General features: G+C 45.4%; 2 protein-coding genes across 3 annotated transcripts; both read left to right on the top strand.

Annotated features, from left to right (window-relative positions):
* Window positions 1–5,906: 5,906 nt before the first annotated feature.
* LOC127305261 (uncharacterized) lies at window positions 5,907–15,368 on the top strand. Of its 2 annotated transcripts, none has more exons than XM_051335670.2 (9): window positions 5,907–8,994; window positions 9,190–9,251; window positions 9,360–9,477; window positions 9,829–10,164; window positions 10,689–10,801; window positions 10,901–11,006; window positions 13,955–14,419; window positions 14,583–14,621; window positions 14,752–15,368. In XM_051335670.2, exon 1 carries the CDS (start codon window positions 5,985–5,987, stop codon window positions 8,811–8,813), a length of 2,829 nt encoding a protein of 942 aa, XP_051191630.1. In that variant the 5' UTR covers window positions 5,907–5,984; the 3' UTR covers window positions 8,814–8,994; window positions 9,190–9,251; window positions 9,360–9,477; window positions 9,829–10,164; window positions 10,689–10,801; window positions 10,901–11,006; window positions 13,955–14,419; window positions 14,583–14,621; window positions 14,752–15,368. The 2 variants fall into 2 exon arrangements, with proteins under 2 accessions (XP_051191630.1, XP_071677335.1); XM_071821234.1 differs by having other exon boundaries at window positions 14,709–15,368.
* A 2,148-nt stretch (window positions 15,369–17,516) lies between these two features.
* LOC127305262 (uncharacterized) lies at window positions 17,517–19,530 on the top strand. The gene has a single exon (XM_051335671.2). The coding sequence runs from the start codon at window positions 18,203–18,205 to the stop codon at window positions 19,232–19,234; it is 1,032 nt and encodes a 343-aa protein (XP_051191631.1). The 5' UTR covers window positions 17,517–18,202; the 3' UTR covers window positions 19,235–19,530.
* Window positions 19,531–20,096: the final 566 nt, after the last annotated feature.

Genomic DNA, 20,096 nt, shown 5'->3' with positions numbered 1-20,096 from the left:
GAGGACATGTTTATACATGCTAGGATCGTCACGTTAAACCTTAATTTTCGCATGTGCAAATCTTGCTTGCACCCCGTTGTATGCACACGTTGAATCTATCACACCCGATCATCACGTGATGCTTCGAAACAACGAGTCTTAGCAATGGTGCTAACTAAGGATGAACACTTTCTTATCTTGAATTTTAGTGAGAGGGATCATCTTCTAATGCTGCCATCATGATCTAAGCAATAAGATGCATAAAAAGGATTAACATCACATGCAATACATAATGTGATATGATATGGCCCTTTTATCTTGCGCCTTTGATCTTCATCTCCAAAGCACGGGCATGATCTCCATCATCGTCGGCTGGGCGTCAAAGGTCAATGGCGTTGTCTTCATGGTTGTCCATCACCTGTAGCAATTGTTACAACTAATTTGTATCGAAGCGAAATTAAAGACAACCATAAGGCTCCTGCCGGTTGCCACAATACAATAAAGATCATATCATACATCAAATATAATCACAATGCATCATGGCCATATCACATCACCAACCCCTATAAAAACAAGTTAGACGCCTCTAATTTTGTTTGCATATTTTACGTGGCTTGGGGCTTTCGAGTAAGATCCAATCTACCGACGAACAAGAACCACAACGTTGATACAACTGTTGTCAAGCCACCAAGTGTAAGTTGAATCTTAAGTGGCTTTGCGGGTGCTAGGGTTTGGGAGAGAGGGGCTAGGGCGCCAGCCTAGTGCCCTTTAGGTGGTGCAACCAAGGTGTGTCTAGCCCCTCCCCTCCTCTCCCCTTTATATATGTGGAAAACCTAGCCTCCCAATCATACTCCCTCTAGGAGTCTTTATTGGAAACATACCATAATGAGAAACCTAGTCAAGGTTGGATTTTCCCTTTTCCTTTCGAGTTGGCCAGCCATGGAGGTGGATTCCACCATGGACTCCACCTTTCCACCTGGTGGGTCGGCTAGGACTGGACTCCACCTGCCTTAGTGAAATATTCCGGACAATTCTAGAACTTTATAGAACCTTCCAAAAATACACCGGACCATTCTCAAACTTGGAATTTGACTTCCCATATATGAATCTTATTCTCCGGACCACTCCGAAACTCCTCGTGATGTCCTAGATCCCATCCGAGACTCCGAACAATATTCGATCTTCAAACCATATTCCATATCTACTTAAAACGACATCAAACCTTAAGTGTGTCACCCTACGGTTCGCGAACTATGCAAACATGATCGAGACACTTCTCCAATCAATAACCAATAGCGGGACCTAGAGATCCATAATGGCTCCCACATATTAAACGATGACGTCGCGATCGAAAGAATCATTAACATACGATACTGATTCCCTTTGTCGCGTGATACTTTACTTATTCGAGGTTCAACCTCGTTACTGATAAGTATTCTTTACTCGTACTGTGATATGACATCCCTTGTGACCTATTCACATGCTTTCAAGCTAATTGGATGTCATTCCATCGAGAGGGCCCATAGTATATCTATCCGTCATTTGGATGGACAAATCCCACTATGGATCCATGTGCTTCAACCTATACTTTCCGAATACTTAATGCCACCTATATAACCACCCATTTACGAAGTAGTGTTTGATGTCATCAAAGTATCCATCCAGTGTAGTGCAGGTGATTAACATGATCTCATGGTCGAAGGATTAGGTTATTATGTATATCAAAGCTTGTAGCAAAACGAACTAAATGACTTGATCAGATGCTATGCTTACTATGGGTGTGTGTGTCCATCAAATCATTCACCTAATGATATGATCTTGTTATTAATAACATCCAATGTTCATGATCAGGAAACCATGATCAACAAGCTAGTTAAACGAGAGGCTTACTAGGGACGCATCTAGTTTGTTTAGAAAACACACATGTATTAATGTTTCCACTTAATACAATTATAGCATGGGATGTAAATATTTATTATGAACACAATATATAACAATAAACACTTTATTATTTCCTCTCGGGCATATCTCCAACAGGGGGTACAAATAGCCCCCTTCTTCCCCAAAATCTAGTTGCTTCTCTTGCTTTTTCTATCTCCTCCATTGCTAACCTTTGGAAGCTTGTCTATCTCTCAATCCCTCCATGATTCTTGTCCCCACTTGAGAGAAAAGAGAGAGGAGATCTTGATCTAAAATTCTACCAATCAAATCACTCTCTTTGTGAAGGAATCCTCTAGATCTAGATCTTGGAGAAATTTAATGTTCCTCCTTTGTTCTTCCTCTCTTATTTCAAAATAGTTTTAATAGCTTTGTTGGAATTTGAGAGTGAGGGATTTGATCAACTTAGTGGTATTCTTGACATTGCATTTGGTGCAACAGTTTGACTTCTCCACGGTGATACGTGGTGGTGAAAGTTCATGAGATATTCACTTCGGGAGCTTGTTCCCGGAGCTTGTTCCTCTTGGGTCTTTGGACCCTAGACGGCTGATGCATGTAAAATACATACATGAACTTTGTAGTTTATTTCCACATGTTACACATATTTGCTTATTATATAATGTTATTTTCATGTTTTATATTATTTTCGGGGATTTTCTAAACAATCCCCTCTCCGCTGGTTCTAACTATGTCTGACAGAAAACACCTACTTTTAGTATTTTTTTACTTTCCAGGAGCTACAGGAATCGAAAAAGGGCATGGTCAAGGGCCATGATTCAGAAATATCGAGATGAACAAAATGGGCTAAAGTACGACACTGGGAGGCCAAGGAGCTGGGAGATAGGCCTAGTGGCGCGCCACCCGGTGTCTTTCCTCCCCGACTGTCTAATTCGCCTCAATCTCGTGCCCACAGACTTCGTTTAACCTAAAAACTCTATATATACGACCCCCCGGGGTTTTGTCGAGGCTATGGAGGATTTGACAAGATCGAGGTCTCAGAGGTAGGCCTCAATGAACAGATGGGTCGACAAAGGACTCTGAAACTCATCTTCATGGATCATCTTCCGTTCCGCATACCATATCGCCCGAGAGTGACCGCAACTCTAGCAAAATCATCTCTCGGTAAAGTCTCCATCAAAGAGAAGAGCCAAAGTTTCGCCGAGGGAGATTCATTGATACATATGTGCTCGGTGACCCCTTCATCGGCCAATTCCCAAACCGAGCGCGTGGCAGTACAACTGAGAAGAAAGTGTCTCTAGGAGTCCTTCCACATAACGAGCATACACTTGTTTCGGTCCTATGCATGTGGCATCACACATCCCCAGTTGGTAAAGACTGATGCGCCAGACTCCAGAGGAAGATTCGCAGTTTAGAAGGCACCTAGACCTTCCAAACCCGTTGCCAAGCCTTTCCCTCCGCAACTGTTCGAGAAGCCGCTGCTCTTCCATCAAGCCAGTCCTCTTGTGCTTCTTAGTTTAAATCAATAGGCGATAGACGAACAAATTGTTAAGATTCCACTCTTCTCATAACAATGTCTTAGATTATCTCGGTTATTGCAGCGAGAGATTGAAAGCAACCGGATCCAAGAGCTAAAAATTTGTAGGCAAAGCCCCGGCATATCTCATCTTCTCTTCGCAGACGACTGTTTGCTCTTTTTAAGGCGGAACCAGAACAGACTGCACGGGTAAAAAATGTCTTGTGAAATTATGAAAAAGCTATAGGCCAGTTGGTCAGCCCAGGGAAGTGCTCTATGCTCCTAGGAAATAAATGCAGCGAGGAGACGGGGCAGCAAGTCATGTCAATTTTTGAGGTCCAAAATGCAAGCTTCGAGGAGAAATATTTGGGACTACCGGTCCCTGAAGGGCGTATGAAAGATGGACGCTTCCAACCAATAAAAGAGAGATACAAAAAACAAAATGACGGATTGGTCAGAAAAATATCTTGCGGGGGCAGCCCAAGAAGCCCTCATCAAGAGTGTCGTGCAAGCAATAGCAACCTACACTATGAGTGTGTTTAAACTCTCCTTGGCCAAGTGAAAGTAATGGTATTTTTTCTGTTCGGTTTGCCTACAGATTAGCCCTTGATGATAAGATTTCAATCAATACAAACTCAAGTCATAGCTCAAATGGTGACATAAACTTTGGAATACCATTTGAAAAGCTAACGTACCACCAAAGTTAAGAGTTTTTGTGTGGAGATTAGCTACTAATGCACTTGCTGTACAAGAAAATAGAAGCAGACGCCTCCCTAATGTAATACCAACATGTACGATATGTGGGATGGAGAATGAAGATGGATACCATGCGGTAATGACATGTACTGTGGCAAAAGCTATTAGACATGAAGCTAGAAAATTTTGGGAGCTTCCTTTGGAGACTGATCTAGTTTACACCGGCAAGGATTGGGTGACAGTTTAATTGGACAAGTTAGATGAGGAGACAAAAACCAAAATAATGTTCATTTGGTGGAGAGCTTGGCACCATCGAAACAATATAATTTTTGACACATGAAAGCGAGTAATACTCATTCGGTAAGATTCATCAATAATTATTTTGACTCTATGCAGACAATTAAAAGTGGGAACCGAAACATTGATAGAAAAGGCAAAGGAAAGGTGCATGTGCTGAAATAAGGAGTGAAGAAAAGGCTACCTCGCCCGCTGTCCAAAGGTGGGAGAGAGCTGCACAAGGATGAACTAAAATTAATGTTGATGCTTCTTTCTTGGAAGACAGTTCAAACGGAGCATGGGTGTTGTTGCAAGAGCACACGATGGCTCCGTTGTGTTCTCTGCATGGGGCACTAGCACTCATTGTTAATCGGCGGAAATGGCTGAAGCCATAGCTTGTCTCGAAGGCCTTAAACTAGCTATTAACCTCACGTATGGTGATTTGCCTTTTGACACAGACTGTAATTCTTTGCTGAAGATTTTTGACCCTGGATCAGCAGACAGATCACCAGCAAGTATCATAGCAAAGGAGTTCCATTTGCTGAAACCTGAGGATAGATCAATCAAGTTAGTGCATGTTAGTAGGAAGGTTAATAGGGTTGCCCATAACCTTGCCCAGATGGGGCGTAGTGAGTTGTGTGGAGGTGTGTTGCTCGATCATGTTCCGGCTTATATGTCTGAACTGGTTGTGCAAGATTATAAGAACAGTTTCTCTGGCTAAGTAATATACAACTTTTTTTCAAAAAAACAATCATCCATTCTCCTTATGTTGAGGGGAATAGACATGATCGCTTCGACATCCATGGGTAGAAAGTACTCCCTCCGGTCTCTTTTAATTGACTCGAATATAGTATAACTTCATACTAAATTTGAGTCAATTAAAAAAAAGAAGGGAGTACTCATCAGGCAACTCTTACTTCCACGAAGCAGATATATCATCAATCATAAGTGATGGTCCAGAGAACTTCTTATTAGTACAATCTTAATAAAGACTTGTTATAGGAGAGTGGCCAAATGGCCCCTCGGCTACATGTAGGCTGTTTTTGAAAAAAATCGAAAATGACATTCGAAAGTTTCCAGAAAAATTGGAACACAAGTTCTTGATGTAGATAATACTAAAGTCTACCAGTGTGCAAAGAATCAGTGAGAAATTCGTTGTATTTTTTTTTTGTCTCTGCAAAAATGACAAATGCGTGTATCTGGGTGTGATGAACGGTACACAATTTGAAAAGTTGAAAATCTGTCATTTCTTGTGTAGCCTAGAATATAAAGAATTTTTAATCTAACTTTCACAGTGGTAGAGTCCAACAATTTCAGCACCAAGAATTTTGTTTCCGATATTTTTTGAAACTTACAAATGCCATTTTCGATTTTTTTTTTAAATGCCAGCTCGGGCTCCATCTGTGGTTTCTGCGTGTCATAGTTTTTTTTCGGCCCATTTCATAGTTAGTGTAGAGGATACTCCTCTATGGGCCAGTAAGATCGAGCCGAAAAGTACAACTACAGCCCATTAGCATCCGCCCATGGGCGACAGCCTCCATTCGGCCGGCCTCGTCTTCCTCTAACCAGCCCCACTCCCTCACAGGCCGAGGCCGGCACTGGAAACTCCTCTCCCTCTCCCATGGCGCCACCGCCCAAACCCCTCCACGCCTCCTTCCTCTGCTCCCTCGCGCTCGCGCTCCTCCGCGCCGGCCGCCTCTCCGCGGCCTCCCACGTCGCCGCCGCCCTGCCCGCCGCCTCCCCTCCCGCGGCCCTCCTCCGCCGCCTCGTCCCAGCGCTCGCCTCCTCGGGCCTCGCCGCCGCCGCCGTCCGCTTCCGCCCCGTCCCCGGCGACCCGCTCACCCTCAACTCCATCCTCCTCTCCCACTGCGCCCTCCGCTCGCTCGGCCCCGCGCTGGCCCTCCTCCGCTCTTCCGACTCCGTCGACACCGTCAGCTACAACGTCGTCATCTCGGGCCTCTCCGAGCACGGCCGCCACGGCGGGAGTCTCGCCCCGGCCCTGCTCGCGGAGATGTGCAAGCGCGGGGTCCCGTTCGACGCCGTCACGGTCAACGCGGCGCTCGCGGGGCTCTGCAGGAGCGGCCAGGTCGAGGGGGCGGCGGCGCTGGCCGAGATGATGGTGCGAGGCGGGGGGATCCAGCGGCTGGATGTGGTGGGCTGGAACGCTCTCATCGACGGGTACTGCAAGTCGGGAGACGTGGCCGCCGCGCTGACAGCAGCCCAGACGATGCGGGCGCAGGGGGTGGGAGTCGATGTCGTCGGGTACAGCACCTTGATTGCGGGGCTATGCCGCGCCGGCGAGGTCGATGCTGCGCGGGACATGCTGGACACGATGAAGGCCGACGGGGTGGAGCCGAACGTGGTGACGTACACGACGTTCATCGCTGATTGCTGCAGGAGGAAGGCCATCGATGATGCATTCAGTTTGTATGAGGAAATGGTGAGGACGGGCGTCCTGCCGGATGTGGTCACACTCAGCGCTCTCGTCGACGGGCTTTGCAGGGTCGGGCGGTTCTCGGAGGCGTACGCGCTTTTCAGGGAGATGGAGAAGGTTGGGGCTGCGCCGAACCATGTCACATACTGTACGCTGATTGATTCGCTGGCGAAAGCACAGAGGGGCAGCGAGTCGCTCGGTCTGTTGGGGGAGGTGGTCTCCAGAGGCGTGGTCATGGACTTGGTCATGTACACAGCTTTGATGGACTGGTTGGGCAAGGAAGGGAAGATCGATCAAGTCAGGGACATGCTTCGGTGTGCTCTGGCAGAGAATCATACCCCCAATGGCATCACTTACACCGTGCTGATCGACGCACTCTGCAGAGCTGGCGATGTTGATGGGGCAGAGCAGGCGTTGCTAGAAATGGAGGAGAAATCCGTCAGTCCAAATGTTGTTACACTCTCGTCGATCATCAATGGCCTTGTTAAGCAAGGATTGCTTGGCAAGGCAACTGATTACATGAGGAAGATGAAGGAAAGGGGAATTGATCCAAATGTTGTGACCTATGGAACAGTTATCGATGGCTTTTTCAAGTGTCAGGAGGGGCAAGAAACAGCTCTTGACGTGTACCATGAAATGTTGTGTGATGGTGTGGAACCAAACAAATTTGTTGTAGATTCACTGGTCAATGGTCTGAGAAAGAATGGGAAAATAGAGGAAGCGGAAGCATTCTTTAGAGACATGAATGAACGAGGAATGTTGCTAGACCATGTAAACTATACCACTTTAATAGATGGGCTTTTTAAAGCCGGTAACATGGCTGCTGCTTTCAAGGTTGGTCAGGAGTTGACGGAGAGAAACTTGTTACCTGATGCTGTTGTCTACAATGTGTTTGTCAATTGCCTTTGTATGCTTGGGAAATCTAAGGAAGCAGAATCATTTTTGAAAGAGATGCAAAATACAGGCTTAAAACCTGACCAAGTGACATATAACACTATGATCGCTGCACAGTGCAGGGAAGGAAAGACTGCCAAAGCTCTAAAACTCCTCAGTGGAATGAAGAGGAGTTCTATAAAGCCAAACCTCATAACATACAATACACTTATTGCGGCTCTTTTTGAGGCTGGGGCTGTTGAGAAGGCGAAGCATTGTTTAAACGAGATGTCTTCTTCTGGATTCTCTCCGACCTCTCTGACTCACCGAAGGGTGCTGGAAGCATGCTCCCAAAGTGGGAGACCGGCCATGATTTTGGAAATTCATGACTGGATGATGGGTGCTGGGCTTTGTGCTGATATCACTGTCTATAATACACTTGTGCGTGTTTTGTGTTACCATGGAATGACAAGGAAAGCCGCGGCTGTCTTGGAAGAAATGTCGGGAAGAGGAATTGCCCCAGATACCATTACGTTTAATGCTCTAATCCTTGGTCATTTCAAGAGCAGCCATGTAGACAATGCGTTTGCTACTTACTATCAGATGCTTCACCATGGGGTCTCACCTAACGTAGCTACGTTCAACACGATCTTGGGTGGGCTTGAGTCCGCTGGAAGAATCGGAGAAGCAAACAAGGTGCTGAACGAGATGGAGAAAAGTGGCATTGAACCCAGCAATCTGACATATGACATACTGGTCACAGGATATGCAAAACAAAACAATAAAGTGGAAGCAATGCGTTTGTATTGTGAGATGGTGGGAAAAGGCTTTCTTCCAAAAGTAAGCACATATAATGCACTTATAAGCGACTTTGCTAAAGTGGGAATGATGAGTCAAGCTAAAGAGTTGCTCAACGAAATGGAAAAGAGGGGTGTTGTACCCACATCCTGCACCTACGATATTCTTGTGAGTGGATGGTCAAAGCTTAGAAATGGAAATGAAGTGAGAAGATTTCTCAAAGATATGAAGGAAAAAGGATTCAGTCCATCCAAAGGCACTATTAATTCTATATGCAGAGCATTTTCGAAGCCAGGGATGAACTGGGAAGCTCGGCGTTTGCTTAAAAAACTATATCAGGTTTAGGAATGCCAAGTGTTGATTTCTTATCTACCAAGCATAGAGCATCTGATGGAGAATGTTCTTAGTTTGACAAGACAACTGCAGTCAGGGTGCTTATTGTTGCAGTGTCCTGTCCTTCCGCAGCTCGCAACACCCCGTCAAGCGTTACAGCAAGCTACTTGCTGAGATAATCCCTGAGTCACCTGTAAGTGTCTGGTTCTCTGTTCAGTTGGCTTGAATCTAATTTAACCAGTTCGATGGTAATGTCGTTGTTGTGGTGTCGATCTATAAGTAGTTAACAGCTTCCTTACATGCTCTGTATGCTGCTGCTGCTGCTGCTGCTGCTGCTGCTTCAGTAGTAGGTCTAGGGCTGGTTATCTCACTGAACTTACTTTTGCAGGATGACCCGTCAAATGAGTAGAAGACCATGAATTATATGAAATATCCCCACACGCTCCAAAGGCATGTGATGTTGCCATTTGTTTCCTCTTATTTTTATCGCTAGTTGCTAAATATCTTGGCTCTATGTGATTAATCATTCCATGTTTCCCTTCGCTGTTTGGTTTTCAGATTACCAAATTTGTGTCACAGAGGAGTCACAAGGAGCTGCACCCTGCTCAATTGAACCTTGTCAAAATTATCGTCAGCTTATCAATGAAGATCTACTCTTCATTTGTAAGGAGCAGATGTGAGTTAATGAAATTCTTGGCTACACTAGTGTTTCCTTGTGTCTGTCACTCTACTGCGTGCATGTTATGCTACTCGGTATGCTCTGGCAGCCGCCTGGTAAATTAATTTCTGCAAAGCACGCTGCAGATGTTTTCGTTCTTATATCAAACTTTAGTGATGTTTATCTACAACCAGGTGATTATTATGTAGAGTTAGATACAGTTTGTGTTCTGAACATTCATATTCATGGGTGTGTTGTGTTTTACTCTGTTTTAATCCTCAAAGACTCTTGAATCTGACTCCTGATTGATAGGATAATGGAATTGAATACATCTCTAATGTGAAATCTGCCACCTCTCTGTTTGCGTAGGGTCTGAGATAGTGAGGTTCTGATGGAGAAAACCAGCGAGGCTGGGGAGGTAGCTTATGGATACACCATGAGGGGCGTACTACTGCAGTACTGCACTGACCATGCTGCTTCTAGTGATTGAAGACAAGATATTGGTGATAGGGAGTGTGGTGATAAATTGCATCAGGACAAAGAGATCAGTTCACAAATCTGTTGTGGATGATACTGTAACAATTGGACATGCCTCAGTTAGACATGTCAACGAGAGGAGAAAGACCCTCCTCTGTGAGATTCAGCTACTCTACTTAGAGTTGACAGAAGCATGCCTCCTAGGCTCCTCTACTCAGGGCTGCAAAGGTACTGCTGTTCATTTTTACGCTTAAATAGCTCGGTGAACACAACTATTTCCGAGTTAAATATGATACTTGATGGAAGCAAGCATTTTTTTTCCTTTGCAATTTTCATTACATGAAACGAGTTACTATACTTGAGTATTTTGTATCTGTAGTTTAATGTACACATCTATTTTGTTTTCAAAGTATACTTTTTTTTAACACACAAAGTATACTTCTGATTCTCTGAATTTTCATTACACATGGGATGTGTTACTGTTACTATGGATACAATGGTTCAGTATTCAGTGTGTGTAGTTTGAGGCCTGAACCACTTTTAGAAGGAACCACTGAATGTTCATGATAGACAAAAAGTTGTTACAATTACTGTGTCTGGCTTGAGTTTTACACCTTAGGAAAAGCAGCTCTGAGTTTTCTTAAATTTGGTCGATGCAATATTGTTGTTATCATGTTTTACTAACAAGCTGTAATTTGTAAAGCTGCAGCTTATGTATAGAATACTTGTTCTGATCATCCTTGCTTGTGCAGGTTGGAGATATAAATGTCATATAGATGCGTCTGATGGGGGATGACCCTGAAGGAAACGTGGCACATCACTTCGCTGGTGCCTTAGTTGTAGCTCCAGGCAGACAGGAGCCAAGGTGTTCTTCTTCGAAGTTCTGCTCCATCAACAGCTGAGTTGTAAGATAGTTATTCTTATTATTTCCAAATGTCCCTTAGTTTTCTATCTCTTTGTGTAGGACTGTGTGGCTCCTGCTGAAGAATGGTGCCAGAATTTTTCAGGGCTACAAACTAGGTCTCACACCTGTGCACAGTGCTGTAGCTAAGTTTACAAGGCTGTTCCAGGTGAGGTAGCCTTTTATTACTTTCTTTCCAAGTGCCTAATAACATTACTGTGACTAATTAGTATTGGTTTTGTTCGCTCTATAAGTCTACTCTGCTTCATGTGCAAGCCCACTGCCTAACAGCACCCACCCAAGCCTCCACTCACCTAGCCCACGACATGTAGATAAAAACAGAAACAGAATACATACTTGTTAAAGGGCCGGCCCAATAAAAACCACCTGTAGGTGATATATTGCTGTTACACACAATAATAAGCGTCAAATAGCGTACAAGGGAACAGTCTGATAGAGGAGCTGAGCTGCAATGTATGGGCTTGGCTTTTTATTGTCACCTTAAGTCCTTAAACAGTTTTGGGCCCATGCTAGTTTCTTCTTCTTGAGAATAGGACCCTTGCCTCTTAGTTTTGTCTCTCTGTCTCTAACGTGCTTGGCTAGAATGATTGGAGTCACGATTTTTATCTGGAAAAATGGGGGAAGAAAGGATGCTGATGAATCGACATCATTGATGACCCCCTTCGGTCATCCTAGAATTTGGACAGATGGACACTGAAAGCACACTAGATGTTATCTGACATATCAGGCATAGTATATCACTGCCCCGAGAAGAGATATATATCCCCATAAACAACAAATCCTAAAAAATCCACTTTCAGTGTTGAATCAAGTCAACCAACTTGTCTCATGTAATTATCTAGCTAGAGAACCTGTGATGAAAAAAACAGAATCACTTATGAAGTTGCAAGCCAAAGCTGAGAAGCGATGAGGCCAAGGTGAGAGATAGAGCAACCACAGATTTGATGAGAAGTGCAGCATCACTCAACTCAACTTAGCACAAGAAATGGCATCCGCCCAAAGCCAAAGGCATATATCTAAAGTTTATGGTGCAGCAAGCAACTAAAACAGCACAATCCTCTACTGCGCACACTAGTAACCAGACCTGACTTATCTGATCTTGTTCGCTTGCAATAACTGATAGTGAGTGAGAGGCAGGCTATGGTTGAGATGAAATTTAGGATGCTCTTTGCCCATGAGTGCCACAGCTTTTTTCTTCCTTTTCTTTTGCTACAAAATGATTATATAGATACATGTATCAATTTAGTAGAAGAAAGATGCACATAAAAGGGGTGGTGGTGCTGGTCACGGGGCTGGTATGAGATGAGGCCACAAGTGAGGTGAAGGGGTGGCCTTTTGAGTGCACAAGAAGCAGAGACACACACACACAACCTGTGTACATCAGTACATGCTACGCTGCACAGGGGCCAAGTAGAGACGTAGAGTAGCTAGCTGGCCTTAAAAGTTGCTTGAGAATGAGTGTAGGGGATTGGTTGCAGTGTCGTGCTCGGGAAACGCTCTGGTGTCACACCTAGCACGGTACCACTCACTCACAGGACTCAGTCGATCCCAACCTCTCCTGAAAAGCTCCCTAGCTTTCCTTCAATCCACAAGCTGCATGCTGCTAGTTAGCTACTTAGCTTACACACGCGCACACTCACTCACTCTTCACAGCAGCCACTGCTACCTGCTACTTCTTTGGCTTGCTCTGCTTCCCTATCTACTACTTCACACTTACTACTGCTGCTACTGTGCCACACCTGCTACTAGTAGGAGTGACGCTTACTACTACTACGTACCACTTTGGCTGGCACCTATCAGCTCCCTAGTGGCAGTGAGAGACAGAGAGAGCCACTTCAGTTCACTGTGTCTGTACAGTGACACTAGTCACCGGTAACTAACTAGCTGCTCACTACTGGCTGATTCTGTGTGGTCGTCTGACGCCGTGTGTGTTTTGTGGCCACCAAATAGGGATGAAAAATACTTTTCTGGATATTTAAGCCCTGGTCCTGCGACGTCGAGGTCTTGTTTTGATTTCAGTATGTACGAGTAGATAGCTACGAGCGGATAACACCGAAAAGAGGTCGCAGCTACGGCAGTAGTTTGGTCTAGCACACTGGATTACTAGTAACTAATGTGTACCTTGAAAACGGCCTTTTGTCAGTGGAGCGTAATCATGTCAGATTTAGTTCTGATATTCTAGTAATCGTTGAAGAGGTCTGTGAGGTTTGGAAAACTGACCTTAGCAAGTGGTACTAGTGTGTTGCAGCTACTTCCAGTGGCAGATTCGTAAATATGAGCTGCATATGATAAGTGTGCGGTAAAGATGAGTAGATGACAGGGCAGCTACCAAAATTGCTAAATTTGGAAGCATCGTTTAGGTTGGAGCTGAAAGTAGGCCATGAGGATGATGTCCTCACTACTTGTTTTCAATCATACAAGCAAGAGGATTAGTTGAGTGAGCTCTAGCAAAAGGAGTTGGTGAATAGCCAACATGCAGACAAGTACACTATGTTTCGGCCGGACACCAAACTAATTATCGTCTTGCTAGTTAGGCATCTAACCTTGTGATTTAATCTCAATGTAGTTTTGGGGTTAGGCCTGGCAGCGTTGTAAGCCAACATCGACACCTATCCAGAAAGTTAAATATATTGTGTGGTCGGCTTAACCAAATCCCAGACCAACTTTTCCAAAAAGGGGAAAGTGAGAAAGAAAAAGAAAGGCCAAGGATTGTTATCTCCATGTAGTTCTCCTGGATATTATTTGGCATTTCTTTCAAGTCGTAATCAGGGGCCCACATGTGAGGGAGAGAGGTTTCTTTCTGTGGAATCTGTTTTTTTCCTGTGTTGCTGGATAAGACTAGAGTGGCACTGAGTAGAGACTAGGCAGAGGCACTGGCCGTGAGCGATCGAAACGTATGGATTTGACTTGAGAACATACTTAACAGTTAATTATTTATATATCCTAAATATTTTACAGGCCGGATAATTTTGATTTTACTAAAGCACATGTGATGCCTCTTTATTTGTCTTATTGGCGCCGCATGACTCGTCCTGTTCTTTTAGGTCTCTGGCTGTTTTCTTTGCTCATCAATTCTCCCTTTCCTCAATCGAACAGGAGAATCAGCGTGTCGGCACTTCGGCATTTGTCCACTGCTTATTGGCTGGTAGATGATCAAGTACATTTTGACCACAGAGACACATGATTCCTGGAACTGAGGTTATCTTATCCCTCTCTTATCACGTGAGAACCATAGTTACTAACAAATATACTGCTGGTCTGGTGAAGCATTTCGAAGAAGCAAGTTTGTGCCACCAGTGAGACGTTTCTTGAAGCAGTCACAAAGCATTAGAATATATATGTGTTATGCTGTTGAGGCAGCAACATGCACTCAACCGGGAAGCTAACTCAGCGGTGCATGCCTAGCTTGAGAGGGGAACAAGGGATGATTCTGGCCACATGCACGGACATGGTGCTGCTGGAATAACAAGGTTGCCCACCAATCAGTGTGCTGTGCAGTGCATGGAGGAGTGGTTGCCCATGAGCAAAGCCAACAACACCAACACTTGCCGCACTCTCAAGGTGAGTGGCAGCAACATCTACCTCAACCCTCCATTGACTCCCCCTTCACTCCACGCCACTAATCTGAAAAAACTTGGACCAATAATGGTCCAGCTCCATCAGGAACAAGCTAGGCATAACCTCTCACCAAGTCTGATCCGTGATTCTTTCTTTTTTATCACAGGCTTCTTCCGAGTTGTCATGTCCCAGCTACTCTGCACAGGTGTTGCCACTTTGTTAATTCCCATCATGATTAATCGCTAAACAAGTATTTACTATATATTATCTTTTCTTGGGATCATCTTGTCAGGCTACTCTTCTGCCTCTGATCTTTCTCTCTCCTGGTATTCTAGTGGCTTCTATGTGACGTGAGGAGTGGTGGCCCAACAAGCAGCCACTGATTAATCAATGGTGGTGATTAGCGATCTCCTCCTCCCGCTGCAAGTGATGACATTGCAGAGCTACTGTCGAGTGTCCCACTACTACTTCACTCGTCATCCATTCCCAGGCAACTCAATCCTCTACTGCTGGTGTTTGTGCATGGTGGGTGTCCATGAACAGCACCACATGTTCCATCTCTCCTACATATTCCCAACCACTACATATATATTTTTTCCTTGCAATTTTCTCTCTACTGGCATATTTCATGCAGTTTCTGTTCTCACATATTATGGTACGAACGTGCCCACATCATGGTCGATGGCTACGGGAGCCCAACATCCACTGCCTCACCGGCCAACACATGTTTACACACACTGCTTAATGTTCATGACACATACTGGTCAACCAATTAAACATTTTCTCTCTCCATTTTGATTAAAAAGGTGTAAGTACACCAATCTTTTTGGTTTTGCTGAAGCCTTGAAAATTTATACCCAACTTTTGTTTTCTGCCAATTAAGCAGCTACATGTCAAGGTTTGTAACAGATGACAAGGTCACAAATCTTAGTTGAACTAATCTGGTGCGTCACACCGACCAAGCTTGGTAATTAAGCTGAACATTTGTCACATCTATGCTAACCTGACAATTTACAGTCAATTGTTTTGTCAATTGAGCATTTACATGTCACAGAAGTTTTTAACGGACTACCAGGTCACAAATCTTAGCTGAATTAATCTCAGTTAACTGGTGTGCAACATCTACGCTAAGCCGATTATATATTGTTTACTAGTATTGACTTTTAGATAGATGGATGGTGGCTTGGCATGTACATGGGAATGATACGAAAGCATTTCATAATCCTCTGTATGATCATACACTAGCTCATGGGGCTGCTTAACAGGTCTAGCTAGCGGTGCATGCACTGATTAGTGATGGATCCTTAAAGCTAGGGCTCTCCACATGTGGGACAACTTGGCTAACTGCATGCCAATCATAGGCAGGATCATGGCAACATGCCCCTCTTTCCTGCACTGCTAAACTAAGTATGGCAAAGGAAGCCAGGAGAGAAAGCCATCCATTACTGCTCACTCACTCACTCGCTCTGGATTGTAATGCAAGTGAGTGACCAGCTAGTGATGCATGTGTGTGTAGGTTGAGAGATCTAGCGAGAGAGAGAGAGAGGAAGTGTGCTAGAGAGAGAAAGGAAGCCCAGCTCCCAGCTAGTTAGTTAAGCCAACTCATGACGATGCCTTGCTTGCCGGCCCCCACCACATCTATCGTCACAGCATCGTCCAAGTTGCTGGAGCGGTGCAGTTTTTCTATGGGAGTTCCTTGTTGCCCCACACAACAAACAACAATCACGGATCACGTCAAGGATCGATCGCCATTAATTAATCTAATCGCTCCCAACCGTATTACCCCCCTCTCAACCGTTGACTTCTCTCACACAACATGACACATCGGTTGCTTCTTCAACCGAGAACCGACGAGAAGAAGAAAAATCTTGCATTTTGCAAGCTAATTTAAGTGCTTTATGATCATATTATTTTCTAGTACATAATATGTGTAAGCTGATTTAAATAAGATATGCCATGGGCAACAGAATAAATCACTTCACTGATTTTATTTCGTTGGTGAGTCCGGTCAAGCGTAAGTACATGCACAGTGATTAAGGTGTGAGCCAATTAATTTAGGGAGGAAGGACGGACGTACGCCCTATACATTATTTCGATTGAGATAGTCTAGCCACAGCAAGTGTTAGCATCACCAACCCAATTCTAGCCATCCAATTTATCGGGAAGTAAGAAAACCGAGTACATAATTAGAGCGACCTCTAACTAATCACAATACAAATATAAAGATGTGCCATTTGCACCAGAGGATTGGAATTTTCTGGCTAGCTTAAAAGGTAAGGGATTGTTACTGTTCAGCACTGCGATTAAAAGGGTAGGTGATCGATGGACAGGTCGGAAACAACCATTTTTGGGAGTGGGGGTGATGCAAATACTTTAGGATCACAAATTATTGCAGGTATATTTGATTTTGTTTGGTGTGTGTGTGGCCACTGGACACTAGCTAGGGACATATGCAACTGCAGCAAGCTGCACCACCACTACCTCACTACCTCCTAATTCTAGTTGCCAACTGCCAAGAACCTAGCTGTTCATGATCGGTGGGGTTGCTAAACACAACTGTCTTTGTGAAAGATCAATTTTATCTAAACAAATAAGCCATGGAAATCAACGGGAAACCATCAAACATGTACAATTAAGAGAGTGGATTTCAAGGATTTTTCACCAATTAAATTAATAGCCACATGCATGTACATATGTCTTGTTCAAAAGTGGTAGTGGAAGAAAAGTAGAGCATGGAATTTCAGCCGGGTGAGAGGCTGATACATCCAGGCTTGCAGTGCAACGCCATCACACCCCAAGAATCACACATGCACAAGGAATATTGAGCTTGCTTCCATCCCTTCTTTCTTGGCTTGTTGCTATTGCTGCTACTATACCTAATACTAGTGCTCACTCACCACTCCTAATTGGATCCCTTTCTCTCTCTGCCCTCTCTCTCCACATATAGTGGCAACCAAAAATACAGTCTAAAACAAGTCACCTAGCTTTGCTTCATGGGGACATTAACCTTCACTACACACTTAATCAGGAGTGACTAATTCTGCACTTAGTGAAAAAAAGAGGGACCTAAATTAAGGGTGGCTATTAATTGTGACCGGTACTAGTCGATCTAGCTAGACATGTTTTGCACATGAAAGAAATTAGGCAGGTAGCCATGCCTGGCCATCAATTGTCCACAAGTGATTTAAGAGAGGCAGGGCATTAAGCTAGCCAGCCAGCTCTAACACACCCATTATATCCCTATTTCCACTCAGCTCCCTTGGCCACCAATTAACCCTTCTACTATTACTAGTGTTCTCAGTTTCTCACCTCTCTAACAATAGCACTTAGCAATTAACCATCAAAACCTCTTTCGATCTCTCCCTCTAAACAAGAGAGAGAGGAGGTTATAAGAGTTAATTGAAGAGACATCCAAAAGACAGGCATATAGAGGAAGCCCAGCCGGCTAGGTTTTTCCAGACAGCTCTTCGATCTTCTCTGTGAATGTTTCTCTCTCATCTGTAGAGAGAGAAGCTAGAAGCTAGAGTTGCTTGTCCATTAATTATAGGCCAAAAGAAACTTCCATTGATTAGAGTAGTAGCTGCAGGATCCATCTCTTTGTTGTTTATATATGCAGAGCAAAACGCTTCTCTCCCTCTCTCTCTAGCCAGCGTAGCTCCACTTGTCCCTCTCGTCTCCTCCCGCCATAAAAACCACAGAGCCAGCCAGCCTCCCTCCCTACCTGCCTTGCCTGCCACTCTCTCTCTCGTCCTCTCTCCCTACGCCTTCCTCTCCTGCTTCGGCGACATGCAATCGGCCATGGAGCTGGTGCTCTTCCGGGAGGAGGGCATGGATGATCGGCAGCAGCATGCAACTGTAGTGAAGCGGAAGCGCACCAAGAGGCCGCGCCACCACCCGCCGGCGGCCATGGCGTCCTCCTCCGCTTCCTCATCCGATAGCACCACCACCGAGGAGGAGGATATGGCCCACTGCCTCATCCTCCTCGCCCAGAGCGCAGCCCCTCCCGTCGTCGTCGAAGCTAGGTCGTCGACGCCCGCGACGGCGCCGCAAGAGGCATCGCCTCCGGCCGCCGGGCCGACGCCTGTGGTGGCAGCGACGACGAAGACGGAGAGGTACACGAGCCGCAAGTACACGGAGGCGGCCACCACGGCGGACGGCGTCAGGGCCGGATTCTACGTGTACGAGTGCAAGACGTGCAACAAGTGCTTCCCCACCTTCCAGGCCCTCGGCGGCCACCGCGCCAGCCACAAGAAGCCACGTATCGCCGGAGGCGCCGATGAGGACGCCACAAACACCGCCATCGTCGCCGTCACCAAGCCTTCCAAGCCGCCGTCAATGAAGACGGCATCACCACCGCCGCCGACGATGACAGCAGCGTCGCCGCCGCTTCCACCACCTGCGCTGGACGCTGCCCCGGACGTCACGACCGTGCTGAGCCTCAACAACGGCGGCAGCCCTGGCATCAACAACAACAGGATTCGCGTGCACGAGTGCTCCATATGCGGCGCCGAGTTCGCCTCCGGGCAGGCGCTGGGCGGGCACATGCGGCGTCATCGGCCACTGCACGCGCCGAGCGCCGCCCCGGTGACCGCGATCGCCGCGGTAACCACGAAGAAAGACGGGAGCGCCAGCATCAACCTGGAGCTCGATCTCAACCTGCCAGCTCCGTCCGACGAGGAGTCTGTCTCGCACCCGCACCCGCCCCCGTCAGCGCCGGCAACTGCGCCGGTGGTGCTCGGCCTTGGGCCGTTCGACAGCGGCAAGAAACGGCTCATGCTCACCGCCGCCTCCGCCGCGCTGGTGGATTGCCATTATTGATCGACACGCCCGCGCAGCTGGCCTCGTGAATTCTTTTTTCTTAACACCGATTGATTGGTTGGTTGATCATTCTGCTTCTTCATCTTCTTCTATACAAAACTACGTATACTTACAAATCTGTTCCTTGGCATGAATATATCAAGGAAATTGTAATTAACATACAGTTGATTCTTTCCATTCTTTGGTGTAAGAAGATTGACTATAGAAAATAATAATTGACATTTCGATGTATATGTATTGTACACACAAGCATATTGGCGCTGAAATATATATTGGAATGAAGGGAAATTCCACTTTGTGGCCTGTGACTCTGTGAGTAGAAGAAAAGTTTGGCCGGCCAGTTGGAGTGTGTGTGTGTGTGTGTGTGTGAGACTGTGAGTGAGTGAGTGAGCGAGTGGTGTGGGTTGTCTGAAATGTGATGGAAATTAAGGGAGTGGGTGCAATGTTGCGGCCTACTACTATCCACCTTTTTCTTTTCTATGCATGTGTCCTCCTGGCTACTTCAGTCCTCTACTCAGTGGCAACTGCCCATCTGCATGTACACAAAGCACAATTTGTGTACATATCTTGTATATAAATATATTTAATTATGCATTATCTCTTCAGATGAATTCGCTTGGAATATGAATTTACCCTTCTAACTAATAATCAACCGATCACTAAAAAAACAACTGACGAGTTAGATAATTTAACAGTTTATATGTTTTTTTTACTGTGTGCAATATGGCCACTTAATTAGATTGTCTGTTTCACTGTCAATTAACATTGATTCATGAGCAATTAATCGCCGGGTCGTTTCGAGTGGTGGCGCATGCATGTACGTTTCCTTTTGAGCAAGTCAGCTATCCAGTAGCTTGCATGT

This window comes from Lolium perenne, chromosome 6, assembly GCF_019359855.2.
Source record: "Lolium perenne isolate Kyuss_39 chromosome 6, Kyuss_2.0, whole genome shotgun sequence".
Lineage (NCBI taxonomy): Eukaryota > Viridiplantae > Streptophyta > Magnoliopsida > Poales > Poaceae > Lolium > Lolium perenne.
This window is presented reverse-complemented; position numbering and strand designations above follow the sequence as displayed.